Genomic DNA, 27,180 nt, shown 5'->3' on the forward strand with positions numbered 1-27,180 from the left:
CTAGCATAGTATCCTGGACTTAGCATCTCAGGGCTCTAAGAGGAAGGAAATAGAAGTCAAGGGTTAGGCCAGCAGCTGGCACAGTGTCAGACCTTCTCACTGAATCATTTATTCTGTTGCCTGCTTGACTCTTTTTCCAACCCCACCACAACCTACCTACCTACCTAGCTACCCCCTGCTCTCTAACCCACCCCTTGGTATCAGTAGTAGCTATCCGGAGAACCTACGCTGTCCCTACTGAACTATAGCAAGGAGTGCTTTCCCCTTGGGTCCCTTTCTTTTTCTTTTCTTTTCATGTGGGTATAGGTGTTTTACTGGGGACTGAAACAGGTATACTCTACCCCTGAGCCACATTCCCAGGACTTGGTTTTTTTTTTTTTAATTTTGAGATAGTAAGTTGCTCAGGCTGTCAAGATCCAGAGTCACAGAATTAACTCACAGAATTAACATTTCAGAGTCACAGAATTAACATTTCAATTAAAAATCATCAGTCATCAATCATCAAGAACTAGGAAAATCTCGATTTGAATGCAAAAATAACAATCCATGGGTGTTTACACTGAGATGACAAAAGTGTTAGGATTATCTGACAATGACTTTAAAGCAACTGTTATAAAAATGCTTCAGTGAGAAGGTGAAAGGATGGGAAAAAACCTATCACTCACATGTACTGCGTAAACAAGCAGGGGTTTCCTATCCTTGTGTCAGATAAAGTGGACTTCAAGCCAAAGTTAGTCAGAAGGGACAAAGAAGGCCATTTCATACTGCTTCTGGAAGTTGTACATCAACAAGACTTAACAATCATAAATATTTATTCCCCAAACAATGGAGCATCTGCGCACATCAAACAAACCCTTCTCAACTTTAAGAATCAAATAGATCACAACACAATATTACTGGGTGACTTTAACATACCTCTCTCACCATTGGACAGATCTTCCAAACAAAAACTAAACAAAGAAGCTATAGAACTGAATAATACAATCAATAATTTAGACTTAGCAGACATATATAGAATATTTCACACATCAGTGACTTTCTTCTCTGCAGCATACAGATCCTTCTCTAATATAAATCATGTTATGTAAGCTATCACATAGGTTGGCATATAATTGTAGTATTACCTTAATATACTTCTGGCATCTATAGGGTTATTTTGATAACTCCCTTTCTATTGATACTAATTTTTGTGTTCTTGCTTTTTTTCTTGATCAGATTTGTTTGATTTTTTAATCAAATTTTACTGTATTATTTCTTCTCATATATTTATGCTTCTACACTTATTTTTTCCTTCTTACTATGTATTTTGAAAATAATTTGATTGTTATTCTAGCTTTTTTCAAGTTATAAATGTTCATCTGAGTACTGTTTCATCCCAGAGATCCTGATATTTTAAGCTTTTATTATCACTTAGTTCAAAGCACTTTTTATTTACTATTCTTGTGCTTTCTTCCTTGACCTCAGAGATGTTTATAAGTGTGACATTTAATTTTGAAATAGTTGACATGTGGGGATGGGGGACTATATATCTTAAGGTGATTGATTTCTAATGTAATAAATCTTACTGGAAAACAGTCTGCATGATTTCAAATTTTAAAAAAGTAATAAAAATGCTTTTTATATTGACTGTATTGGTTACGTGCATGTCAAAACTGATCAAATTGCATACTTAAAATACGTGCATTTTATTGTACTTCAATTTTACCCAAATAAAGCTATGGGGGAAAAATGCTTCAGTGAGTAATTATAAATGTGTGAAAAAAAATGAAAGTATTTAGGCTCAGCACAGAAAAGAAAATATAAAGGATGGAAATTTTAGAACAGAAAAGTATATAATTGAAATAAATTTCAAAGAGTGAGGGGACAGAAAAAGAATAAGCAAACTTGAAGACAGAAAAATAGAAATTACCCAGATTGAACAACAGAGGGGGAAATAAGTCAGCATTGAGTCTTCAAGTTCTAGACTTAGCCCCAAAAGTACAGTTCTTAAGAACTCTCAAAACTCAATAATAAAAAAATTAAAATAAAATATCCTGTTGTAAAGTAGGTAAAAGATATGAACAGACACTTCAAAGAAAATACTCAGCATATAAACACACAGAAAGGAGTTTAACTGTACTTCAAATGTGTGTGGTAACTTTGTCTATAAAAATAGACTGGAAATAATCTTTATGTCCTTCATTGGATAAATTCTTAAACAAACTGTCACACCCTATCATGGAATACCTCTCAGCAACAAGAAATACTGTTTTGAGTTTTCAGCAATTTGGATGAATTTCCAAAGGATTATGCTGAGTAAAAAGAGTTTATCCCAAAAGTTACATACTCTCTGATTTCATTTATTTAATATGCTTGAAATGACAAAATTATAAAAATGGAAAAGAAATTAAAGGTTGCTATAGAAGAACAGTAGCGGGATAGGGAGCAGTAAAGTCATAGGAAGAAACTTCAGCGTGGCTATAAAAGGTCAGTGTGAAGGATCCTTATGAGAGAAAAGTTATGTATCTTGACTGCGTCAGTGTCAGTATCCTGGTCATGATGTGGTATTAGTCTCACAAGGTAATTACCATGAGGGAAAACTGGGTAAAAGATATAGAATGATCTTTCTGTATTATTTCTTACAACTGGTTGTGAATCTATAATTATCTCAAAACTAACAGTTTGACCAAAAGAGGTTTAAAATAAGCTGAGCGTGGCGGTACACTAATAACCTCAGCTATTTGGGAGGCTGAGGCAGATGGATTACAAGTTTGAGGCCAGTTGGCAACTTGGCCTAACCCTATCTCAAAATAAAAATAAAATTTCAAAATGTATCTCAGTAGTAGAGAACTTACCTAGCATGTGCGAGACCCTGGGTTAAATCCCCAGTGTTTAAAAAAAAAAAAAAATGTTTTGAAATATACATATCTTAAGTTTATTTATTTATTTATACATATTTTAAGTTCTATCAGTCATTACTTCATTTTCAAAAGCTATCCTTTAATCAGATTACTCTATATCAAGAAGTTGCATTTTGGGATTTGAGGTGGATTACATAGTGTAGACAATGATGGAGATGAGGTTCTGGATCTTCTAGTACTAATAAAATATAAATGAAAGATTGTTGCCATTGCAAATTTCACATGCTAGTTGAGAAAAATATAAATTAGCTATCAGGCCTCCTTACCTGACTGGATTTTTTTTATTTTAGGGGTTGCTTTTGAACAGGGTAAAATCCTTCCTACTCCTGAAACAGTTCCTTTTAGACTCACCAGAGATATTGTGGATGGCATGGGCATTACTGGTGTTGAAGGTGTCTTCAGAAGGTAAGTGATATAAGGTAAAGGAGAGTAGACAATTTTGGTGTGAAAATTATTTGGATTATATGTTTATATAGATAATGGAATTCAATGGTAGTTATATCCCAGTGCTTTACAGTACTATGGAACACACCCTGGGTAAAAGCAGTAATAGTTTTTCCTTCCTTCTAGCCACCTGGAATCTAACTTAATATGGCTTATATACTGTCATTCCTAACTACCTCTGGAAGCAGCCCACCTTTCTACCTTTAATGCCTCAGTCCTAGCTAACTAACTCCTTTTATTGATCAGAACTAAAGTTGGGGTCTCATTGTTGGGTTAGCAGAGACTATTATTTTGTCTCAAAGAAGCTTATATTGTAGTACATCTGTGTGCCAAAAAAGATTTGTAGTTCCTTGTAGTTTTTCCTGCATAGATCTGTATACTCCATTTTTTTTTACCAATATATTTTTTTAGTTGAGGTGGATTCAAACAATATAAAATTAACCATTTTAAAGAGAACAAGTCTGAAGCATTTAGTACATTCACAGTGTTGTATGCCCAGCACCTCTTATCTAGCTCTAAAACATTTTCATTACCTCAAAGTAAAAATCTACCTCTAAGCAGTTATTCTCCACCTTCCCGATCTTAGCCCTTCCCCAAAACCAACCTAATTTCCATCATATTTTATTTATTCTGGACATTTTATATAAATATAATCATGAAATAAGTATGGCTTTCATTTTGCTAACATTTTTAAGATTCCAGGTTGTAGCATGATCAGGGCTTCCTGGCTTGTTATAACCAAACACTATGCCACTCTATGGATAGACCACATCTTGTTCATTCAGCTGTCTGTGGACACTTTTGAGTTTTCCCATCTTTTGTTTCTTGTGAACAGTGCTGCTGTGAACAAACCTATACATGGTATTTGTTGGAACACTGGTTATCAGCCCTTTGGGGTTTCTACCTCAAAGTTGCAGTGCTGGATCATATGGTATATTCCACATCTAATCCCTGGGGAGTTGACGAATGTTTTTTGCCAGCTGCTGAACCATTCTGCATTCCCACTTGCAACGACTAAGGTTTCCCATTCCTCCACTTTCTCTCTGCAACTCTTGTTATTTCCCTACACTTTTCTGATTATAGTTACTGGTGGGTATGAAGGTTTTGGTTTGCCTTCATGCACGAGTGATGAGATGTTCAGCATCTTTTTGTGTTTGTTAGCCATTTGCGTATCTTCTTTGGAGATCCAGTCTGCTTTTCATTCTTCACTTATCAAGGTGTGGTGGTGCATGCCTGTAATCCCAGCAAGTTGGAGGCTGAGGCAAGAGGATCCCAAGTTCAAAGCCAGCCCACACAGCTTAGTGAAACCTTGAGCAACTTAGCAAAACCCTCCTATCTCATCAGATTGTTCCAAAGATTGAGTTCCAGGAAGAGCCTAGTGACTTGCTTCAGTTCCCAACAGATCCTCCTTCTGCACCTGTTTCTCCCAAGATTCCAGTGGGAAGGGACCTGGCAAACCAGGGGTTCCCCAGATACTTCCCACCCAAGACACCAATAAAGTCAGAGCCACCTACCCCACGCCCTGGATGCTTCCTAAGCCCCCCAAGGCAGAGGAAGGAGGCCCTGGAGGCCACCGTCACCATGGCAGCTGGCCTCAGCTGGCTGACCTCAAAGTCTGTGCAGAGGAGGCAACTGGGTAACCTGGTAGGTGGCACCCAGGTGAGAAGACTCCTGGGCCTACAGTGGGTCTGCCACCATGCACCCTCCCAGGCTCGATTTTGATTGGAACAGATTCCAATCAAGTAAACTAGTATTGCCCCAATAATCAAGACCAAAAGAGATGTTTCTTACTAGTATTTTTCTTATAAATGCTAAGCTTATGAAACAATTATGTGTATATATTTGTATTCTTTTCAGAAACATCTGTTAAAAGCTTACTTTGCCAAGTACTGCTCTTTGAGGTATAAATTTGGGAATTCCTAACAAGGATAGTCTCAGAGTATGACACATGAGTTTTATGTAAGTAAAGTTATGTTGAAAACAATATGCAACAAAATCCGTCTTTATGTATTTGACTCTGTAGATGCTGTGAGAAAACCATGGAAGTTATGAGAAATTCTCAGGAAACTCTGTTAACCATTGTAGAGGTAAAGTATATTATAAAGAAATCTTTATTTTTCTACCACATAGTGCATCTTGTTAGGAAGTCACTGATTTGAAGAGCACTTCTTTATTTTATTGCAGTGCAGTGGTAGTGGGCAGCAAGAGGGAGGCATTACAAACTAAGCATTTTGACACATCAAAAATTTTTGGTTTAAAAATGCCTCCAGTCTCCTCAGTTTTCTTGCATTGTTATCACATTTTAAATAATCTCTAGTATTTAATAAATAAGAGCATTTTTTGCCATTTTAGACATCCCAGTCTGGTGTATTTTCAGAATGGTTCATTAGAGTTTAAGAGAAACCAATAATTCATTATCTTCATTTTGCCTGTCCACGTTCAGAACAAATTAGACAGATGGAGATCAGAGTGTCAGCATTGTTATTAGAGGAACATGGCTGAAGAGTGAGATTTTTCTCCTGGTGTTCCCTCAGTTGGTGCCTCCCTGCTGTCTTAACCTTGGGACAGCTCACCTAAGTAAGGGTTTGGCCTACAGAGCATACACACTTAATCAGCTTAATCCAGGGCATAAAGGAAAGTCAGACTTGCAGTGCATATGAAATTAATTCTATTCAGCTGAGAATTGTGAACCTATACCAGTCATTCACAATCCGGGTAAGGTTATAGTGAGGCAAGAAATCAAGACCGTTTCCCAGACAGGGACACATGGGAAGTACAGTACAGGCATCTGTTTTAGTCAATTTTTTTGCTGCTGTGACAAAAGAACCACAACAGAACACCTGTAGAGGAGGAAAGGTTTATTTGGGGGCTCATGGTTTCCAAAGGTCTCAATCCACAGACAGCAGCCTCCGTTCTTTAGAGCTTGAGGTAAGGCAGAACATCACAGCAGAAGAGTATAGTGGAGGGAAGCAACTCACATGGTGATCAGGAAGAAGAGGACTCTCCACCTGTCAGACACAAATATATATACCCCAAAGCTATGCCCCCAATGCCCCACCTCCTCCAGCACACCTCATCTGCCTTAGTTACCACTCAATCAACCCTATCAGTTGATTTAATTCACTGATTCGGTTAAGGCTCTCACAACCCAGTCATTTCCCCTCTGAACCCTCTTGCATTATCTCATGTGAGCTTTTGAGAGACACCTCACATCTAAACCATAACAGCATCCCTCCCTTACATTGTTCAGAGTTTGTTCATTTAACCTGATGATACTGGACCCAGCTGTAAGTTAGCATCATCTGTACTGCTTTTTAAAAAATACTAATATTGGCCAAATTCAAACCATACTTCTAGGGATGGGTAGAAATATTTGGTTTTTTTTTTGTTTTTTGTTTTTTTTTTCAGGAATTTTTATTCATGGCCAGGGTTGATAATCACTATTTTAATTCATTGGCATTAACCATTAAACCTGTTATCAACAAAGGTAGGGCTCTATTTTTTGGAAGGTGAAATTAACATCTATTCGGGTGGTCCTGTGTGTACCTTTATGAACCGAGGTGTCTTGATAAATCTCCTTTGGACTGCTGATGGTAATGTAGATTTCATTTACAAAGAGGGTGCTGAAATGAGTCTCAGTAGTATGTTGACAAAATTAAATCTCAGACTGTTCTATTCCCAATGCTGAGAAGACACTTTTTTTCTTCTTCACATTTCAAATTTTATTCATACATGTTGTTACTCATTATAGTTTGTATTGGTTCTGCAGTAAGAATAAATGATAACATGAATGCCTCAGTAATATAGATATTAAAGTCTAAAATCATATTATCTTGCCCTTTTGCATTTAAAAGCCCAAACTTTTAAAATTAAGATTCAGAGCAGTTAACATATTCCCCAATATTTTCCTCTTAACTTAGTCTCAGTCAAGGATTTTTTATATCCTTGGGAGTTCTTCAATAGGTATATTCTAGGTTCACACTTACCAAAAGGGGATATTCCTTTAGGACCTCAGAAGCTTTGTTAAAATTGCTCAAAGAGGTTGTGTTGTTGCTCAGTGGTGGAGCACTCACCTAACACAGGTGAGGCCCTGGGTTGGATCCTCAGCACCACATAAAAATAAAATATTGTGTCCACTTACAACTAAAAGATATATGTTTAAAAAAATTGATCAGATAGCTTCATTGATTAAAGGGTAGTAAGAGATGAAGTTAAAGAAGTGATGTTGCTCAATCACCTTTAAGTGTTCCTACATCATTGTAAGGACTGTGAATCTACTCTAAGGGTTTGGAATCCAAGAAGTGATTTGTATCTCCACCAATAATAACTGTCACTTCTGAACATACCTCCCTAATGCTTTATGGTTTGTTTGTTTTTTTTTAATCAACCTACCTGATCTTTGTAAATCTGTCCAAATTTCTGGAAATCATTTGATATGGTTGGTCCAGCTTTGAGAGTAATTTTCAAGTTTTAGCATAAATGGACACAGTATCTTTATTTCTTAATGTGGTGCTGAGAATCAAACCCAGTGCCTCACACATGCTAGGCAAGTGCTCTATCATTGAGCCACAACCCCAGCCTCACTTGATCTTACTGTATACTTTCTACTTCAGCTTCAGGAGGGTACTTCTCAATAGCCTAACTGAGTCCCAGTTGTCTGGGAAATCATTCTTCTCTTCTTTTGAATTCATTACTTTACCTCTGTTAGATTTCATTGAATGACAGTTTAAACAATTTAAACATCTCCCTGCCTCTTAAACCTCTCTTTCAGAACTCTTTGGGTGTATTTTCCTTTCTCTCTCAGTATATTTGTCTTTTCTGACCTTCAAGATCTTATTTTCTTCACAGTGGATCATCATGTCCTCCAAGGTTTCATCTGTTCTACTACAGAAACATTTCTGTCCCTCTAGCTCAGTGATAATTACCCAAGGACAATTTTGTTGTATAGAAAACAGTTGGCAATATATGAAGACACTTTTGGTTTTCACAGTTAGAGAAGGGTTTACAGTTGACATTTTCTGGGTGAAGGCTAGTCTGCTACTAATCATCCTACAGTAAGAACACAGGACAGCTCCACAATACAGCAGTATTCAACCCCAAAATGTCAATAGTGTTAAGATTGAGAAACCCTACTGTAGCTTAATCAGTTTGTGTTCCTTAGTTTTTAGCCACTTCTATTTGAGCCCATTTCTTTTTTTTTTTTTTCCTTGGGTGCTGGGGATTGAACCCAGGGCCTTGTGCTTACAAGGCAAGCACTGTACCAACTGAGCTATCTCCCCAGCCCCTTTTTGACTCCATTTCTATCTGGGTAGTTAGACCAAAGCATATTTTTAATGATTCCATTTCCTCCTTAATTCCAGTATTTGCAAATATGATTCCAGACACAAGCCCTTGGTTTTTAAGTAATTTGTGTTATTTCTTTACTTCAACCCAAGATGACTACATAGGGGCTTTATAACAGAGGCCTTCATTCCTTCTCATTAGTTGACTAATAAAATATTCTTCTCTTTTGTGGGTAAAACTCTTTAACTAATTTCCTGGGTAGGGGTTTTTGCTTCAGAGGCCCCAATTCTCCATCAGGTAGCCTGTTCCATGACACAGATTTATTACTGCCAAAACTGAAGTCACACTTATGAACAAGCCACACATAATCGTGGTCTCTTCCCTTCGTAGTTTTTAATGGCCTGAAAGGACACTCAAAACAGTATTATAAAATATGAATAAATTTTGGGACTGTTAATCTAGTACATCCTAGCACTAAACCCACTAAAAACATATTATAGTCCCAATATGTGGTTGTACTGAGAATATCAGTAAAATTAACAACGATAAGTATTCCAGCCTTTTAATGCTTGTGTGTCCTTTGTCTCTGTAGTTTAGTCTTCATTTATTCTTTTTTTTTTTCACATCTGATGATATATTTTATAACACAGTAGGTGTCAGTATGTTTAACATATGATTTCTTCAGGATCCCTCCCCTTTCTGAATTCCAAATGGAGGAACTGAAAGTGCAATGTAAAGACTTGCAATCCATATTCTATCTTTGGCAAGCTTGTACAAGCACTATTGTAAATGTAATGTAAAAGAACTGTAAACTAGGAACTTCTTCAGTTTATGAAACACCATTCAGGATTGCTGATTCTTGAGTGTTCTTTTAAGGTATTAATCTTTTCTTCTCCTGGAGTATGCTGTGGCTTAGTAATTTCATCACCAGAAGCACTAGTTGGGCCATTTATTGCCTTTTCTGAAGGACCATACTCTTAAATCACATCTTTTGCCTAGCCCATTTTCATTAACTGAAGCTGTATCAGATTCAGTCATTCCATCCATCAGAACAGCATCTTCATCAGTTCTTCGTCTACGAGACCACCTACGACGATTAGTACTGTGATGAGATTGCTGGCATCCATGTCTTCAGTCTGATCTGATTCTGTATTATCAAGTAAGCTGTATGGATTGCTGTGTGGATCTTTGAGCACAGAACTGATGGAGGATTTGCCACCACGTGGTCCACCATGACCTTGACCCCCTGAAATACTTCTGCCTCTTCCTCCTGGGTGTCTCCTGCTGTCTCGCTGATGTCTGCTCTCCTGATCATCTTCTCCTGCCAATCACCAATAGCTCACCTCATCTTTATGTTCAGATTCTGTTTCAGAGTTAGACAGCTCAGAATTTGTACCATAACAGGAGGTGTAATTAGGGCCCCGATGACCTCTGCCTCTTCCACTGTAAGACCTAGAACCTTGTACAGAAGAGATGGTACTTTCATCAGTGGCATATCCTTTCTCTTCCTCAGGCCCTCTGGTGGAAGAAGGTCTGAAACCCATACCAATCTGTCGTAGCTGTTCATCAATCTGTAGGCGTTCCATTCTTAGCTGTTCCACTTCCTTGAGATAAGCAACATGATACTCTAAAAGAACGTGCACAATTCCGATGCTTTCTTTAGTGCCGACAAATACAAATGGAACCATACCATCTTCTCTAGGTAGTTTATTTTCATTGTCTCCTTCAATTCTCACCCAAACCACACCAGATTTGTCCACTATTTCTTGAATAACTTTGCCATTTTTTCCAATTACTTTTTCAACAAGATTCCTAGGAATCTGAATAAAATCCACAAATTCCAAGAAACCTCTAGCCTTTTTTATAGCATCAGCACTTTCTCCATAGATTCTAAATGTTCCAGTATCTTCATGTAGTTCAATGGCGGTAACTCCAGGAACCTTCCTAGCTTGTTGTATATTACTACCATGTATTCCTATTGCCAGTCCCATTAAATCTTCTCTCACAACAAATTCCTTATGAAATGCTGCTGCAACTTGTTTCGTGCATTCTAAATGCTTAGTGACCTTCTCATTTCTGGACATTAGCATCAACTTTGTACGAATACTTCACAGATGCATGTCACTTAAAATATTTACTCTCTTCACAGTTGCTTCACTGGCAGACAGTATCATTAGCGCATGGTTTCTGGATGGTAAAAAATTCTGCATGCTCCTGCTGCTTTTTTAAAATCTTTATGTGCATTTTCATTATGCGCCTCTCTCAAATCCTCAGGAACATCAACTGTGCACTTGAAGAATGTATTTTTTTTTTTTTTTGACAGTTGTAGTCTGAGTGATAGGCCAAAGTTGTTCAAATGTCACTGTTTCATTGTAAGTGGCATCACAAGCAGCATATTCAATGACATAAAATTCTCCTTTCATCATCTGAACTTTAGCCAACCACCATCCACATGGTTCTTGGTCATTTGCTCTTGAACATACCTCTACTTCATCTCCTTCACTAATTTCTTTTTTTTATATCAGGTGGTGGTGGTAATCTAACTTCATTAAATGGAACCTGGTGTTCTGGTTGCCAATTATTTTCAAAAACAACTGTGAGGAAATCTTCATGAACATCTTTGATAAATCCCTTGTAGAAAGCCCCGTTAGAGCTTCTTCATTTATTCCTAAGACTTGTAAGGATTTACTAAAGCCTAACTACAAGTTTGGGGTGGGAAGTTCTATGCTTATAAATACCAAGGCAGTTAGCTATTCTAAATAGTCAAGATCAGAAATCTCTCATGACCTTGCTTTCTAAATTTTATTTTTTCCCTTTTTAAAACTTATGATCTAAAGCCACATGGTAACTGAGTTTTGAAGATGTTTCCATAAATTACACCTGCTTTTTCCTTCATCTCAAATTTGAACTATTAAGATAAAAAAGTGCCATTAGCAAATTGGAGCCTACAAAGCAAATACCCTTACTAGTACCACATTGTACACAATATCTTTATTTCTTAATGTGGTGCTGAGAATCAAACCAGTGCCTCACACGTGCTAGGCAAGTGCTCTACCACTGAGCCACAACCCCAACCTCATGTGATCTTACTGTGTAGAAAGTAAGGCAATGGAAGTCATTAGTGCTTATCTCCTTTTAATAAATGAGTTCACCCAGTCAGGAAACATGTGCCAAAGGGCACCCCCAAAATAAATTCAGAATAGATTCAGCCCTCAGAACATTATGTCAGTGAAGTTTCCACCACCAGGAAACATGAAGCATACTTGATAAGTTTGCTTCCTTTCCGTCTATCAACTACCATGGTACTGACCTGTTGTTTTTATAACCCTGACTCTTTTCTAACTACATGATCAAAATGCACATTGTTCTTCTAATACATGTTTTCTCTGTTTAGGTCCTCTTGTATGATCCACTCTTTGACTGGACCATGAATCCTTTGAAAGCTCTGTATTTACAGCAGAGGCCAGAAGATGAAACTGAGCTGCCCTCCACTCTGAATGCAGATGACCAAGAATGCAAACGAAATCTTAGGTGAGCAGTATTTTTGGAAGGGTCTGTTGTCAGTTTAGATTTTCTTACTCCCGAGGCCTTTAAAACTGTTCTACATCATTGACACTTTTGTGTTTTTGTCATTAGTGATATTGACCAAAGTTTCAACAAAGTAGCAGAACGTGTTTTGATGAGATTGCAAGAGAAACTGAAAGGAGTAGAAGAAGGCACCGTGCTCAGTGTGGGTGGACAGGTGAATTTGCTCATACAACAGGCCATGGACCCCAAAAATCTCAGCCGACTTTTCCCAGGATGGAAAGCTTGGGTGTGATCTTCAGTATGCAAAGTACTCCTTGAATTCAGCCATTAGGAATTATATTTCAGCTTTCATTTTTAACCCATCCACAGTCTTTAAATAGGGATTGATATTTAAGTGAACAACTCTTTTTTAAAAAAAATGTGTACTGCTTGATTCATTTGTCACCCAAAGATTCTTTGATAGTGCCAAGGAAGCTATTTGCTTACACACATTAAAAATGATTGTTACTCATGCCCTACTTCTTCACCAGATTCTTATTTCTTCTCAATAGCATACCTGTGTCGTTTTCAGTAGAATCAATGATTTATCCATTAGCTGAGAATGATGAGGCAGCAAAAACAAGAGTCTGTCCTTTGGTGTGGATTATAATGAAAATACTGCTACTTTGAATGTTTTAATTAAAACATCTCCCAGATAGTACATGTAGGTATATGATAAATAATTTTCTGTAAAAGGGGAAAAACTCTAAAATTGGTAAATTTAATTTACCAACATGATTAAACTACATGATCAAAATGCACAGTCAGGATTATAAAAACAACAGGTCAGTAACATGGTAGTTGATAGAAGGAAAGGAAGAAAACTTACCAATGTTTCATGTTTCCTTGAATGTTTTAATTAAAACATTCCCCAGATAGTACATGTAGGTATGTGATAAATAATTTTCTATAAAAGGGGGGAAACTCTAAAATTGGTAAATTTAATTTAACCATGTAAAGCTGCATTTGAAATAAGAATGTAGGACTGGGACTGTGACTCAGTGATAGAGGGCTTCCCTGAGTGAGTGAGGGAGGGACAAAGGATGTTGAAAACAAAGTAGTACCGGTCGAGCATTCCTAATCTGAAAATCCAAAACGAAGTGCTGTCAGTGACACAAGACCACTCTTACTTTATCTAAAACTTTCTGAGTGTCATGGTGGTGGCACTTCAGATTAGGGATGCTCAGCTCATAAAGTTCATACAAATATTTCAAAGTCAGAAAAATCTGAAAGACTTCTGGTTCTAAGCAGTTTGAATAAGGGATACTCAGTCTGTATTTTTAAATCATGTTTGGATTTTCAGTGTGATCACCCAAAGTTACAAAATAATGAAGGTATTACAGAGAAATTCAAAGACATGGTTAATGTAGTTTTTTTAAAATATGTATACATAAAATGTATACATTTCCCTGTTCTAATCTCAAACTTAAGTCTGACTTTAAAATTAGACTAGTCTTAGAAATTAGAAAGCCAGTATGCTGGTTTGAAAAATAATGTATCATTTCAAGTGTTTAAATTGCACCTTAATTAAATTATGTAGTTTTCCTAATTTTAGTACTAAGTGTATATTATTGTTAACTGAGTCTATTATAAAATGGTTTTTGAATAAATAATTCTAAAAGTTCATACTAAAACTCATTCATTTCATTCATATATTTAAACCTCAAGTGTGCCAGGGATGAGGCTAGTTTTTTTTTTTTTTTCTTCCTTTTTTAGATATTCATGAGAGTAGAGTATATTTTGACATATCGTACATACCTGGAGTAAAACTTACTCTAATTAGGATCTCATTCTTTTGGTTGTACATGATGTGGAATAACACTGGTCATATATTCATATACAAGGATAGGAAAGTTATTTCCAAATAATTCTACTGTCCTTCTCTTCTCCTCCCCCCTCCCTTCCCTTCATTCCCCTTTGTCTAATCCAGTGGATTTCTATTCTTCCCTCCCCTGACCCTCCTTTATTGTGGGTTAGCATCAACATACCATTGAGAACATTTGGCCTTTGGTTTTTTGGGATTATTTCACTTAGTATAATAGTCTCTGGCTCCATCCATTTACAGGCAAATGTTATAATTTCATTCTTTATGGCCAAATATTTCATTGTGCACATCCATACTACTTTTTCTTTTCTTTTTTCTTTTTTTTTTTTTTTGTAGGAGTATTTTTTGTTTTTTATTTTATCATTGATTTTTAATTGCATTCCATTATGGTCTGAGATACAAGGTAGTATCTCAATTTTTTTGCATTTACTAATGGCTTCTTTGTGGCATAGCATATGGTCTGTTTTGGAGAAGGATCCATGAGCTGCTGAGAAGAAAGTATATTATTCACTCAATGTTGGGTGAAATATGCTGTACATGTCTGTTAAGTCTATATCATTGTATTATTTAGTTTTGTAGTTTCTTTGTTCAGTTTTTGTTTGGAGGATCTATCCAGTGGTGAGAGTGGTGTGTTAAAGTCACCCACTATTATTGTGTTTTGGTGTATTTGACTCTTAAAATTGAGAAGGGTTTGTTTGATGTACATATATGCTCCATTGTTTGGGGCATAAATATTTAAAATCATTATGTCTTACTGGCTTATGATTCCCTGGAGCAGTATGAAATGTCCTTCTTTATCCCTTCTGACTAACTTAAGTTTGAAGTCCACTTTATCTTATATGAGGATGGAGACCCCTACTTTTTCACTGAGTCCATGTGCATGGTATGTTTTTCCCCATCCTTTCACCTTTAGTCTGAGAATGTCTTTTTCTATGAGATGAGTCTTTTGAAGGCATCACATTGTTTTGTCTTTCTTTTTAATCCAGTCTGCCAGTCTATGCCTTTTGGTTAATGAGTTTAGGCCATTAACATTCAGGATTATTATTGTGATATGATTTGTATTCCTGGTCATTTGGGCTTATTTTTGGTTTTTAACTTGAGTTGGTTTCTCTTTTGATTGGCTTTTCCTTTAGGATAGTTCTTCCCTTTGTTGACTTGTATTGTTGTTTTTCACTTCCTCCTCATGAAATATTTTGCTGAGAATGTTCTGTAGTGCAAGCTTTCTATTTGTAAATTCTTTTAAATTTTGTTTATCATGGAAAGATTTTATTTTATCATCAAATCTGAAGGTTAGTTTAGCTGGGTGTAGGATTCTTGGTTGGCATCCATGTTCTTTCAGAGCTTGAAATATGTTTCAAATCCTTCTTGCTTTTAGGGTCTGGGCTGAGAAATCTGCTGATATCCATTTTGGTTTCCCCTTATAAGTAATCTGATGCTTTTCTCTTGCAGCCTTTAACATCCTATCTTTATTTCGTATGTGAGGTATTTTCATTATAATGTGCTTTGGTGTGGATCTGTTGTAATATTGTGCATTTGGTGTTGTTTTTTTGTATTTGATTTCCCATTTCATTTTTCAGGTTTAGGAAATTTTCTGATATTATTTCATTCAACAGGTTGTTCATTCTTTGATTTGTATCTCTGTGCCTTCCTCAATTCCAATAATTCTTAAATTTGGTCTTTTCATGATATCCCATAATTCTTGGAGATTCCATTCATGATTTCTTAACATCTCAATTTGGTCAACTTTATTTTCAAGATTAAATATTTTGTCTTCATTGTCTGAGATTCTGTCTTCCACGAGATCTATTCTGTTGGTGATGCTTTCTATTGAGTTTTTAATTTGGTTTATTGTTTCTTTCATTTCAAGTATTTTTTTTTCTCCTTTCAGAATCTCTGTCTCTTCATTGAAGTGCTCTTTTGCTTCCTGCATTTACTCTTTTAGCTGCTTTTTGGAGTGATCATGCATTGCCTGCATTTGTGCTCTTTTGCTTCATGGATCGTTTTAACTATGCAGATTCTAAACTCTTTTTCTGTCATTTCTACTGCAATTCTGTCATTAGATTCTATCAAAATAGCATCTTGATTTGTTAGGGACACTTTCTTCCCCTGTTTTTTCATATTGTTTCTGTATTTTCCCCTCTGTAGGCTTATTGGACTCTGCAGGTTTCCAGTACCTCTCCTTTGAGGGGGAGATAAATATTAGCAGCACCCAATACAAACAATATGCAGCCCTAAACCAGATAGTCCCTATAAAGACTTTTAACATAATTGTAATAAACAGGATGAGTTTGATTATTATCTATAGTATTTTTAGTGGTAGATGAAGAGGACAGGGAGGGGTGTAGGATGTAACTGTTAATGGGAAAAGAAGTGAGTAAATAGAGGTACCTGATCAAGGGAAGAGTGAGAGCAGGGCCAAAAGAAGTTGGTCTTTAGCATGAGAAAAGGGAGAAAAAGACTCCAAGGGAATAGGTAAATAAAAGGAAAATAGAGTGAGGAAAAGAAGAAATTAAAAATTAAAAACAAACAAAAAAAAATCTATGGTTCACAGTCATCCACCACTCAAACCTTCCAGTCCTCAGTATCTCCATGAGAGTGCACTACCTGTCAGAGGGCCTCCAATCTCCTGTAGGTGTCTCAGGAAGGGAGCCACCCCTCCAATGATGGTGGCCACACCCTCAGGGATAATCCAAAATGTCTGCACCAGCCTCCAAAGAAGCTGGGGAACTGCAATGCGGGCGCAGACACGCCAAGTTCCATCTGTGGGACGGGGGTGGTTGGCATGGTCTCCAGCGTCTGTCTGCAGTGAGGGCTTTATATTTTATTTATCTACATTTTCTTTATCCATTCATCTGTTGAAGGGCACCTAGATTGGTTCCAGAGCTTAGCTGTTATGAATTGAGCTGGTGAAAATATTGATATGGCTGTATCACTGTGATATGCTGATTTGAAATCCTTTGAATATAAACCAAGGAGTGGGATAACTGAGTCAAATGGTGGTTTCATTCCAAGTTTTCTAAGAAGTCTCCATACTGCTTTCCAGAGTGGCTGCACCAATTTGCAGTCCACCAGCAATGTATGAGTGTATGTTTTCCCCCACATCCTCACCAACATTTATTGTTATTTGTATTCTTGATAATTGCCATCTGACTGGAGTGAGATGGAATCTAGGTGTAGTTTTAATTTGCATTTCTGTATTTGCTAGAGATGTTGAATGTTTTTTTCAGGACAGAAACACTTGGAAAAGAAATGCTCATAATCTCGCTCATAGCCTGAGTGTGAGCCTACTAATGGCAAATCAGTTTTTATATTGTGGTGAAACACACGTGACAATCTTCATCATTTTCAGGTATACAATCATGAGTGTTAAATCATTTTTACAGTGTTGTTCAACCAATTTCTAGTATTCCTTTTACCTTACAAAACTGTACGCATTCCTCTATTCCTACCTACCCCTAGAAACCACCATTTTACTTTCTGTCCCTATGAATTTGACTGTTTTGTTACCTCATATAACTAAATCATGTAATATTTGTCTTTTTGTGACTGGCTTATTTCAGTTAGCAGTATCCCCAAGATTCATCCACATTGTAGCACGTCACAATTTCCATTTTTACAACTGAACTGTTCCACTGTGTGTATATGTGCATGTGTGTATACATGTATATAACATTTTAATTATCCTTTCATCCATTGATGGATACTTGGGTTGTCTCTATCTTTTGAGTTTTGTGACTGCTGATGCTGTGAACATGGATTATAATTTGGAACTTGAGTGTCCTTCAGAGTCTCACGTGTTAAATCAAGGTCACTAGTCTGTGGTGCTGCTAGAACATAGAACACTTAGGAAGTGAGGCCTTATGGAAAGAAGCTGAGTCACTGGGAACACTCTGCTTTCTGGCGGCCTCGATGTGAGTACTTTTGTTTCACCACATGCTACTCAACGATGATGTCTGCCTCACCACAGAACCCAAAATAGTGGAGCCAACTGACCATGGACTAAACCCTCTGAAAATGTGAGCCAAAATAAATCTTTCCTTCTTATAAGTTGATTATCTCAGATTTTTTGTCATAGCAACAGAAAGCTTACACATGGGTATGAAATTTCTCTTCAAAACTGTTTTATATATTTCTTTGGGTATTTCACATACTTCTAATATTGGAACTACTTAATTATATGTTAATTCTGTTTTTTAATTTAGCTTAATAAGCTCTCCATTTAATACCCATAATATATGGTTTCTTGAGATTGACAATAGGTTATTAATTCATAATGTGTAATTTTCTTCCTCTTCCCAATAGCACATGAAGTATAATGTATGCATTATCAGAACTTTTAAAAAATATTTTCAACCAATACATAAAAATTGTACAAATTAATGGGATACCAGGAAATGTTTTGACATATGTATATATTATGTAATGTTCAAGTCAACTTAGAGATCCATCTTTAACAAACGTATGAAAAATTGCAAAACCTCTTCAGCTTTTAAATATATAATACATTATACAGTACAAATATACAATTACCTAGTCACCCTGTTGTGCAATAGCACCACAACTTCTTATCCTAACTATATAATTTGATATCTACTGAACAACTTTCCCCAACTCCTCTCCCTAGCTTTTGCTAACCACCATTCTTCTCTCAGCTTCTACGAGACAGCATTTTTAGATTCCACATGAGTAACATTGTGTGATGAGTAAAGTTAGGCACAGTAAGATACTTGACGTAATGATCTTCAGTTCCTCCCATGTTGTCACAAATGATAGGATTTCATTTTTTTTAATTCATTTTTATTGTAAACAAATGGGATACATCTTGTTTCTCTGTACATGAAGTAGAGGCATACCATTTTTGTAATCATACATTTACCTAGGGTAATAGTTTTTGATTCATTCTGTTAATTTTTTTCTTCCCCCCCACCCCGCCCACCTCTCTTATCCCTCTATACAGTCCCTCCTTCCTCCATTCTTGCCTTCGTCCCACCCCCCATTATGTGTCATTCATCTGCTTATCAGCGAGATCATTCATCCTTTAGTTTTTTGACATTGGCTTATCTCACTTAGCATAATATTCTCCAATTTCATCCATTTCCCTGCAAATGCCATAATTATTTTTTAAGGCTGAGTAATATTCCATTGTATATATATACCACAGTTTCTTTATCCATTCATCCATCAAAGGGCATCTAGGTTGGTTCCACAATCTGGCTATTGTGAATTGAGCAGCTATGAACATTGTTATGGCTGTATCTCTGTAGTATACTGATTTTAAGTCCTTTGGGTATAGACCAAGGAGTGGGATAACTGGGTCAAATGGTGGTTCCATTCTAGGTTTTCTAAGGAATCTCCACACTGCTTTCCAGAGTGGCTGCACTAATTTGCAGTCCCACCAGCAATGTATGAGTGTACCTTTTTCCCCACATCCTCTCCAACACCTATTGTTGCTAGTATTCTTGATAATCACCATTCTAATTGGGGTGAGATGGAATCTTAGTGTAGTTTTTTTTTAATTTAATTTTATTGTAAACAAATGGGATTCATGTTTCAGTTTGTACATGGAGTAACAGCATACCATTTGCATATTCATATATTTACATAGAGTAATGATGTTTGATTCATTCCATTATTTTTTTCCTTCCCCCCTACCCCTCCCACCTCTCTTTTCCCTCTATACAGTCCCTCCTTCCTCCATTCTTGTCCCCATCCCACCCCCCATTAAGTGTCATCATCCGCTTATCAGTGAGATCATTCCTCTTTTGGATTTTTGAATTGGCTTATCTCACTTAACATGATATTCTCCAATTTTATCCATTTGCCTGCAAATGCCATAATTTTATTATTCTTTATAGCTGAGTAATATTCCATTGTATATATACCACAGTTTCTGTATCCATTCATCAACTGAAGGGCATCTAGGTTGGTTCCATCGTCTGGCTATTGTGAATTGAGCAGCTATGAACATTGATGTGGCTATATCTCTGTAGTATGCTGATTTTAAGTCCTTTGGGTATAGGCCAAGGAGTGGGATAGCTGGGTCAAATGGTAGGTCCATTCCAAGCTTTCTAAGGAATCTCCACACTGCTTTCCAGAGTGACTGCACTAATTTGCAGTCCCACCAGCGATGTATGAGTGTACCTTTTCCCCCACAACCTCCCCAACACCTATTGTTGCTTGTATTCTTGATAATCATCATTCTAATTGGGGTGAGATGGAATCTCAGGGTGGTTTTGATTTGCATTTCTCTTATTACTACAGATGTTGAACATTTTTTCATATATCTGTTGATTGCTTGTACATCATCTTCTGTGAAGTGTCTGTTCATTTCTTTAGCTCATTTGTTGATTGGGTTATTTGTATTCTTGGTGCAGAGTTTTCTGAGTTCTTTATATATTCTGGAAATTAACTCTCTATTTGAAGTATGAGTGGCAAAGATTTTCTCCCACTCTGTAGACTCTCTCTTCACATTACTGATAGTTTCCTTTGCTGAGAGAAAGCTTCTTAGGTTGAATCTATCCCAGTTATTGATTCTTGCTTTTATTTCTTGTGCTGTGGGAGTCCTGTTAAGGAAGTCTGATCCTAAGCTGACATGTTGAAGATTTGGACCTACTTTTTCTTCTATAAGATGCAGGGTCTCTGATCTGATTTCAAGGTCCTTGATCCATTGTGAGTTGATTTTTGTGCAGGGTGAGAGATAGGGGTTTAGTTTCATTCTGCTGCATATGGATTTCCAGTTTTCCTAACACCATTTGTTGAAGAGGCTATCTTTTCTCCATTGCAAATTTTTGGCACCTTTGTCTAATATGAGAAATTGTATTTATTTGGGTTTGTGTCCGTGTCCTCTGTTCTGTACCATTGATCTACCTGTCTATTTTGGTGCCAATACCATGCCGTTTTTGTTACTATTGCTTTGTAGTATAGTTGAAGTTCTGGTATTGCGATACCCCCTGTTTCATTCTTCCTGCTAAGGATTGCTTTAGCTATTCTGGGTTTCTTATTCTTCCAGATGAATTTCATGACTGCTTGCTCTATTTCTGTAAGGTACGTCATTGGGATTTTAATTGGAATTGCATTGAATCTATATAGCACTTTTGGTAGTATGGCATTTTGACAATATTAATTCTGCCTATCCAAGAACATGGGAGATCTTTCCATCTTCTAAGGTCTTCCTTAATTTCTTTCTTCAATGTTTTGTAGTTTTCATTGTAGAGATCTTTTACCTCTTTGGCTAAATGGATGCCCAAGTATTTTATTTTTTTTGAGGCTATTGCAAGTGAGTTTTCCTCATTTCCCTTTCAGCTGTTTCATCGCTTGCATATAAAAATGCTTTAGATTTATGCATGTTGATTTTATAGCCTGCTATTTTGCTGAATTCATTGATGAGGTCTAGAAGTTTTCTGGAGGAGGTTTTTGGATCCTCTAAATATAGAATCATATCATCCGCAAATAGTGACAGCTTAAGTTCCTCTTTTCCTATTCGTATCCCTTTAATTTTAGAAAGAAAATTTTAGACCAATATCCTTGATGAATATAGATGCAAAGATCCTTAACAAAATATTGGCAAACCGTATCCAAAAACATATTAAGAAAATTGTGCACCACGATCAAGTGGGGTTCATCCCTGGAATGCAAGGATGGTTCAACATTCATAAATCAATAAATGTAATCCATCATGTCAATAGACTTAAGGATAAGAATCATATGGCTATTTCAGTTGACACAGAAAAAGCGTTTGACAAAGTACAACACCCTTTCATGCTCAAAACACTAGAAAAAATAGAGATAGTAGGAACATACCTGAACATTGTAAAGGCTATTTATGCTAAGCCCATGACCAACATCATTCTTAATGGAGAAAAACTGAAACCATTTCCTTTAAAAATGGGAACAAGACACGATGTCCTCTTTCACCACTTCTATTCAACATTGTCCTTGAAACTCTAGCCAGAGCAATTAGGCAGACTTTTTAACTGTTATTGTTTCAGCTACTCAATGTTAATGGATTTCTTAATGTCTTCCCATTTTGTGATTTTTTGAGTTATAATTTCACACATTTAGTCAATTAATAAAATTCTCTCTTGATACCTCCTTTCTTCTTCATTCCCTTCTCTTTATTTCCTTTCTCTTTCTTTTCTTGAATGAGAAACCAGACTGTAATAGAGCATTCAGAATAACTGCAATATCCAAAGTAACGCACCACGAGAATCCACTACTTGTCAGGTATTTAAAGTAACATTACACAGTATCCCTTCTTTCAATTCATTTTAGTATGTTATTATTAATGCTTAATCTTTTCACTCTTTCTCACATACTTTTCTCTTTGGTTAACAGAGTAGTAGATGTCATTAGTAATAACTTTTTTAGCATATGTTGATATATGGATTGTTCTTAACCACTGTTATTGACAGTTACTCTCCTTTCTAAAAGTGATACAGATTATTGAAACTTGGTTTGGTTATTATAAAGAGATAATTACTAACTTAAGGACCCTCACATAAAAAAGGAAGAAGAGTCCATCTCAACAGATGCACAAATATAAGAACATATGAAGAAACAAAGCAGTTGCCTACTAAAGTTTATAACTTCCCAACAAGTGAATCCACAGATATTAAAGTGAATGAAATCCTGGTCAAAGAATTCAGAAAACTGATTGTTCAAATGATTAATGAATTAAAGATCTAAAATGAAGGAAGAAAATACAGACTGAAAAAATATTTCATAAAAGATTCTGAAAAAGAACCAAGTGAATCTTGGAAATGAAAGACACAATAAAATATTCAGTTGAATAGATTGGATCAAGTAGAAGATAGTATGTCAAAGCTTAAGGACAGAGTGGACATTAAGAGTCCAATCTTAGAATCATTATCAAGCAACAGAAATTCACAATAATGGCACTGATTAACTTTTCAGTGAAATAACAAAAATTTCCATGCATTGGAAGTAAGATGGACATACAAATGCAGGAGGCATTTAGAACCCCAAACAGACAAGACCAAAAGAAGAATCTGTCTATGACTCAAAATCTGAACATAGGAATATAGAATTTTTAAAAACTAATTGTGAAATCATGACAGGAAATAATTAGGATCAGAACTAAAATTAATGAAATTGAGAATTTAAAAAAAGATCAGTACAAGGAAGTTTCTTTGAAAAGAAACAAATTGATAAATCCTTAGCCAAACCAAAAGAGACCCCAAATTAATAAAATTAGATATGAAAAAGGAGATAGCACCACAGATAAAACTGAAATCCAGAGAATCATTAGAGACTATTTTTAAAGTTTATCCTCTAGTAAACCAGAAAATCTAGAAGAAATGGACAAGCTTCTAAATACATAATGACCTACTAAAATTGAACTGAGAGGATATGGTACACCTAAACAGACCAGCAGCAAGCATTGATATTGAAACAGTAATAAAAGAGAAAAGAAAAACTCTCAAACAAAGAATAGCCCAGGACCAGCTGAATTCTATCAGACCTTTAAAGAACAACTAATGCCTGTGCTCCTCAGAGAAAAGGGGTGTATGTGAACACTTTCAAATTCATTCTATGAAGCCAGTATCACCCCAACACCAAAACCAGATGACACATCAAGGAACGAAAACCACAGATAGACTATATCCTTGATGAACATAGATTAAAAAAAAAAAATCCCTAATTATTAATGTTAGCAAATCATACTCAAAAACTCATTTAAGAAGATTGTACATTATGATCAAGTTGGTTTCACTCCAGGGATGCAAGGATGGTTCAACATATAATTAATAAATTTAACTCACCACATAGAACTCAAGACAAAAATTATATGATCATATCAAAAGATGAATTTAAAAATAAAAAATTCAACATCACTTTACAACAAAAACTCAAGTATAGAAGGAACATTCTCAGTATAATAAAGCATATATATGTAATAAAGGATATATATATATATATATATAACAGGTCCACAGCCAGCAGTAGATGGGGAAAATCTGAAAGCATTTCCTGGAACAGAATGTTCACTCCCAGAACTACTATTCAATATAGTAATGGAAATATTAGCCAGAGCAATTGACAAGACAAAGAAATAGAGGGGATACAAACAAAAAGAAAAAAATCAAATTACCCTTATTTATAGATTATTTTATATATTGAAAAACGAAAGGAACTACACCAAGACTATTAGAATTAACCAAATTCAGTAAAGTTGCAACATACAAAATTAACACACAAAAATCGGTAGCACTTTTATACACCCAAGTAATAATCCCATTCAGAAAATCTACTAAAATAATAAAAAAGCTTAGGAATAAATTTAAGGAAGGATGTGAAAAACTTTCCATGAAAACTGCAAAACGCTGATAAAAGAAACTGAAGAAAACCAAAACAAAAAAAAAAACAAAAAAAAAGGAAGAACCACCCATATTCAGGGGTTGGAAGAATTAATATTGTTAAAATGTCCATAGTACTTGTGTTAGCCAGCTTTTTGTCTCTGTTAACAAGATACTCAATCTGTTTAAAAGAGAAAAGGTTTATTTTGCTCACAGTTGGAGAGGTTTCAGTTCATGGTTGTTTGGCCCCATTCCTTTGGCCCTGTAATGAAGCAAAACAAGTTGGCAGAAACATGGCAGAGGAAAACTCACTTTATGGTAGCGGAAAGTAAAATTGGAGAGGAAGGTGCTGGGGTCCCAATTTCCATTTCAAGAGCACGCCCCTGATGACCTAATTTCCTTCCGCTAGGCCCATCTCCTAAAGGTTCCCTACCTCTCAACAGCACCAGCAGCTGGGGATCATGTCAATTCTCTTGGGCCAGCTCTGCTCTGCTCAGTGCCTGTGACTGTCTTTGGTAGGCATTCCATGTTCCTTGCATCTCTAACTTTCTGGAATGTCCATTTCGGCTTCACACATTGCCCTTTTGGGGGCTGCTTATAAGAACCCTTGACCCTACCACATACTACCTGGCCTCCCGGATTTTAAATCTATGAAGGCTTCATGACCCTACAACTCTTGAATTCTGCATGCCTACAAAAACAGCATTCACATAGAAAATGCCAAGATCTGCCACCAATGTGAACAGTAGCTAGGCCCACTTGGGCCACAGCTGCAGGGGCCCCTGAGCTCCTGGAATGCCAGACCCAGGGAAACGATTTCCTAGGGGACCTGTGCTAGCACAGCACCCTAGGGCTCTTTCCTAAATGTAAAATCTTTGAAAAGAGTTTACACTTTTAACCCCTTGAGCCTGCAGTGGGTGGGATTTTGCTGATACCTAAGATCCCCTTAAGCCTTCTTTCTTTTGTCCCAGTTCAAAGCATTTGGCTCCATTTTAATGGCACTTATCAATCTGGGAACCTGCGCCCTCCTTGACTACAACTGTAAACTTGTTCCTTTTCTGAATAAAATGGAAGTTTTCCCAAACATTTCAGTGTTTCATTTTGTTCCCAATTATTACCACAAATTTGACTAAAGGCATCCAGCAATACCCATACCTCTGGCCTGAATTCTGTGCTGTCTTAAAATTGTCTCTGCCAGATTAATCAGCAGAGACACCTTTAAGCTTAACTTCCCATAAAATCTCAGGGCATGGACAAAGCATAGACACATCTTTTGCTAGAGTGTAACATGCCTGGTCTCTAGTCCAGTTCTCAAATAGATCCCATTTCTCCTGAAACCTCATCAGCACAGTATTTTACTAGCCATAATTCTGTAGCATTCGGGTCTTCTTAAGCCCATTGAAGTTACCAGTTCGGCTCTACTTATCATTCTAGGCGTTCTCTGGCTACCTTCTCCAAACTGTTCCCACAAACCAATTCCAAAGATTTCTGAACTATACTGTCAAGTACAGTCATAGCAGTGACCCCACGTCTCCATAACAACTTTTCTGTGTTGGTCAACTTTTTGTCCCTGTGACAAAATACCTAAGATAATCAACTTAAAGGAGGAAAGATTTACTTTGGATTAGAGTTTCAGAGGTTTCAGTCCATGCCTTCTTGGCACATTTGCTTTAGGCCTATAGTGGAACAGCCCATGGCAGAGAAAAACTGCTTACTTTGTGGCCAGGAAGCAAAAAGAGGGAGGGTCTGGGGGGTCCTAATTTCGCCTACAAGAGCGTATCCCTGATGACCTAATTTCTTTCCACCAGGCCTCATCTCCTAAAGATTTCACCACCTCCCAATAGTGCCTGGGACTTGGGACCATGCCTTTAACATAGGCCCTTGGGGTAGACACAAGATCCAAACCGTAACACTACCTCTTGGTATAAGATCTGCTATTTTGCTGCCGCCGTTATTCTCCATTGCCCAAACCACTTTACAACCCAGATTGTTAGCCTGCAAACCTCCTCACCAGCCATTGGTCCATGTTATTAGCCCGCGAAATTCCACTACTTAAGAATAGCTCCCCAGCCATTTTCTCTCTCTCCTCACTCTTGCTCCCTCTCTCTCACACATGTTCTCTCTCTCACCCCACATGCAGACACTCTGCCTGTCCACTTAATAGAATCTCTTGTGTGAGTTCCTGTGTCTGGAGTGGTTTCTCAGTGCTTTCACTACCCAAAGTAATTTTATAGATTCAATGCAATCCCCATCAAAGTACTAATGAAATTATTTACAGAAAAGAAAAAAAATCACAAAATTCATATGGAACCACAAAAAACTCAATGGCCAAAGCATTCTTGATCAAAAAGAACAAAACTAAAGCAGTTGGAATACCTGGCTTCAAGACATACTGCAGAGATATAATAACCAAAACTGCATGATTCCAGAAACAAACCCATGTGCCTAAAGTTAACCAGTTCTTGATATATGTGCCAAAAACACATTGGAGAAAAGACAATTTCTTCATTATTCCCCATAATATAGGGAAAACTGGATATTCATTGCAGAAGATTGAAATTTGATCCACTTGCACTTTAAAATCAACTCAAAGTGGATCAAAGAAATGTAAGATGAAATTGTGAAACTATTAAAAGAAACAGGAAATGTCTTAAGACAATGGTATAGATGATGACTTTTTGGATAGGATCCCAAAAATACGGGAAACGGAAACAAAAACAAATGGGATTACAACAAATTAAAAAGCTTCTGCACAGCAAAGGAAACAGTGAAGAGATAATGTACAGAATGGAAGAAAATAGTTGCCCATTATTCACTGACAAAGGAATAATGGAACTCACAAAAC

General features: G+C 36.6%; 2 protein-coding genes and 1 pseudogene across 4 annotated transcripts in view; 1 reads left to right on the top strand and 2 right to left on the bottom strand.

The window, feature by feature from the left end:
• Nucleotides 1–13,818, top strand: part of ATM (ATM serine/threonine kinase) — a 143,107-nt gene extending 129,289 nt beyond the window's left edge. Inside the window, 4 exon segments of the mRNA XM_079101572.1 lie at nucleotides 3,191–3,305; nucleotides 5,368–5,431; nucleotides 12,022–12,158; nucleotides 12,264–13,818. Of these exon segments, the coding sequence (XP_078957698.1) occupies nucleotides 3,191–3,305; nucleotides 5,368–5,431; nucleotides 12,022–12,158; nucleotides 12,264–12,447 (500 nt within the window). The 3' untranslated portion in view covers nucleotides 12,448–13,818.
• On the bottom strand, nucleotides 7,827–12,015 carry LOC306638332 (RNA-binding protein FXR1-like; annotated as a pseudogene). Its single transcript, XR_013766816.1, has 3 exons — nucleotides 10,174–12,015; nucleotides 8,278–10,086; nucleotides 7,827–8,220 (listed from the first exon to the last, which is right to left on the bottom strand). The product of XR_013766816.1 is annotated as an RNA-binding protein FXR1-like (transcript).
• A 10,141-nt stretch (nucleotides 13,819–23,959) lies between the features above and the next one.
• Nucleotides 23,960–27,180, bottom strand: part of LOC306638339 (protein MFI) — a 42,225-nt gene continuing 39,004 nt past the window's right edge. For both annotated transcript variants that reach the window (XM_079101648.1, XM_079101642.1), the window contains one exon: nucleotides 23,960–24,597. In XM_079101648.1, coding sequence (XP_078957774.1) covers nucleotides 24,546–24,597 — 52 coding nt within the window. In that variant the 3' untranslated portion in view covers nucleotides 23,960–24,545. The remainder of the gene's footprint in view (nucleotides 24,598–27,180) is intronic.

Source organism: Sciurus vulgaris (genome assembly GCF_902686455.1).
Source record: "Sciurus vulgaris genome assembly, chromosome: 11".
Lineage (NCBI taxonomy): Eukaryota > Metazoa > Chordata > Mammalia > Rodentia > Sciuridae > Sciurus > Sciurus vulgaris.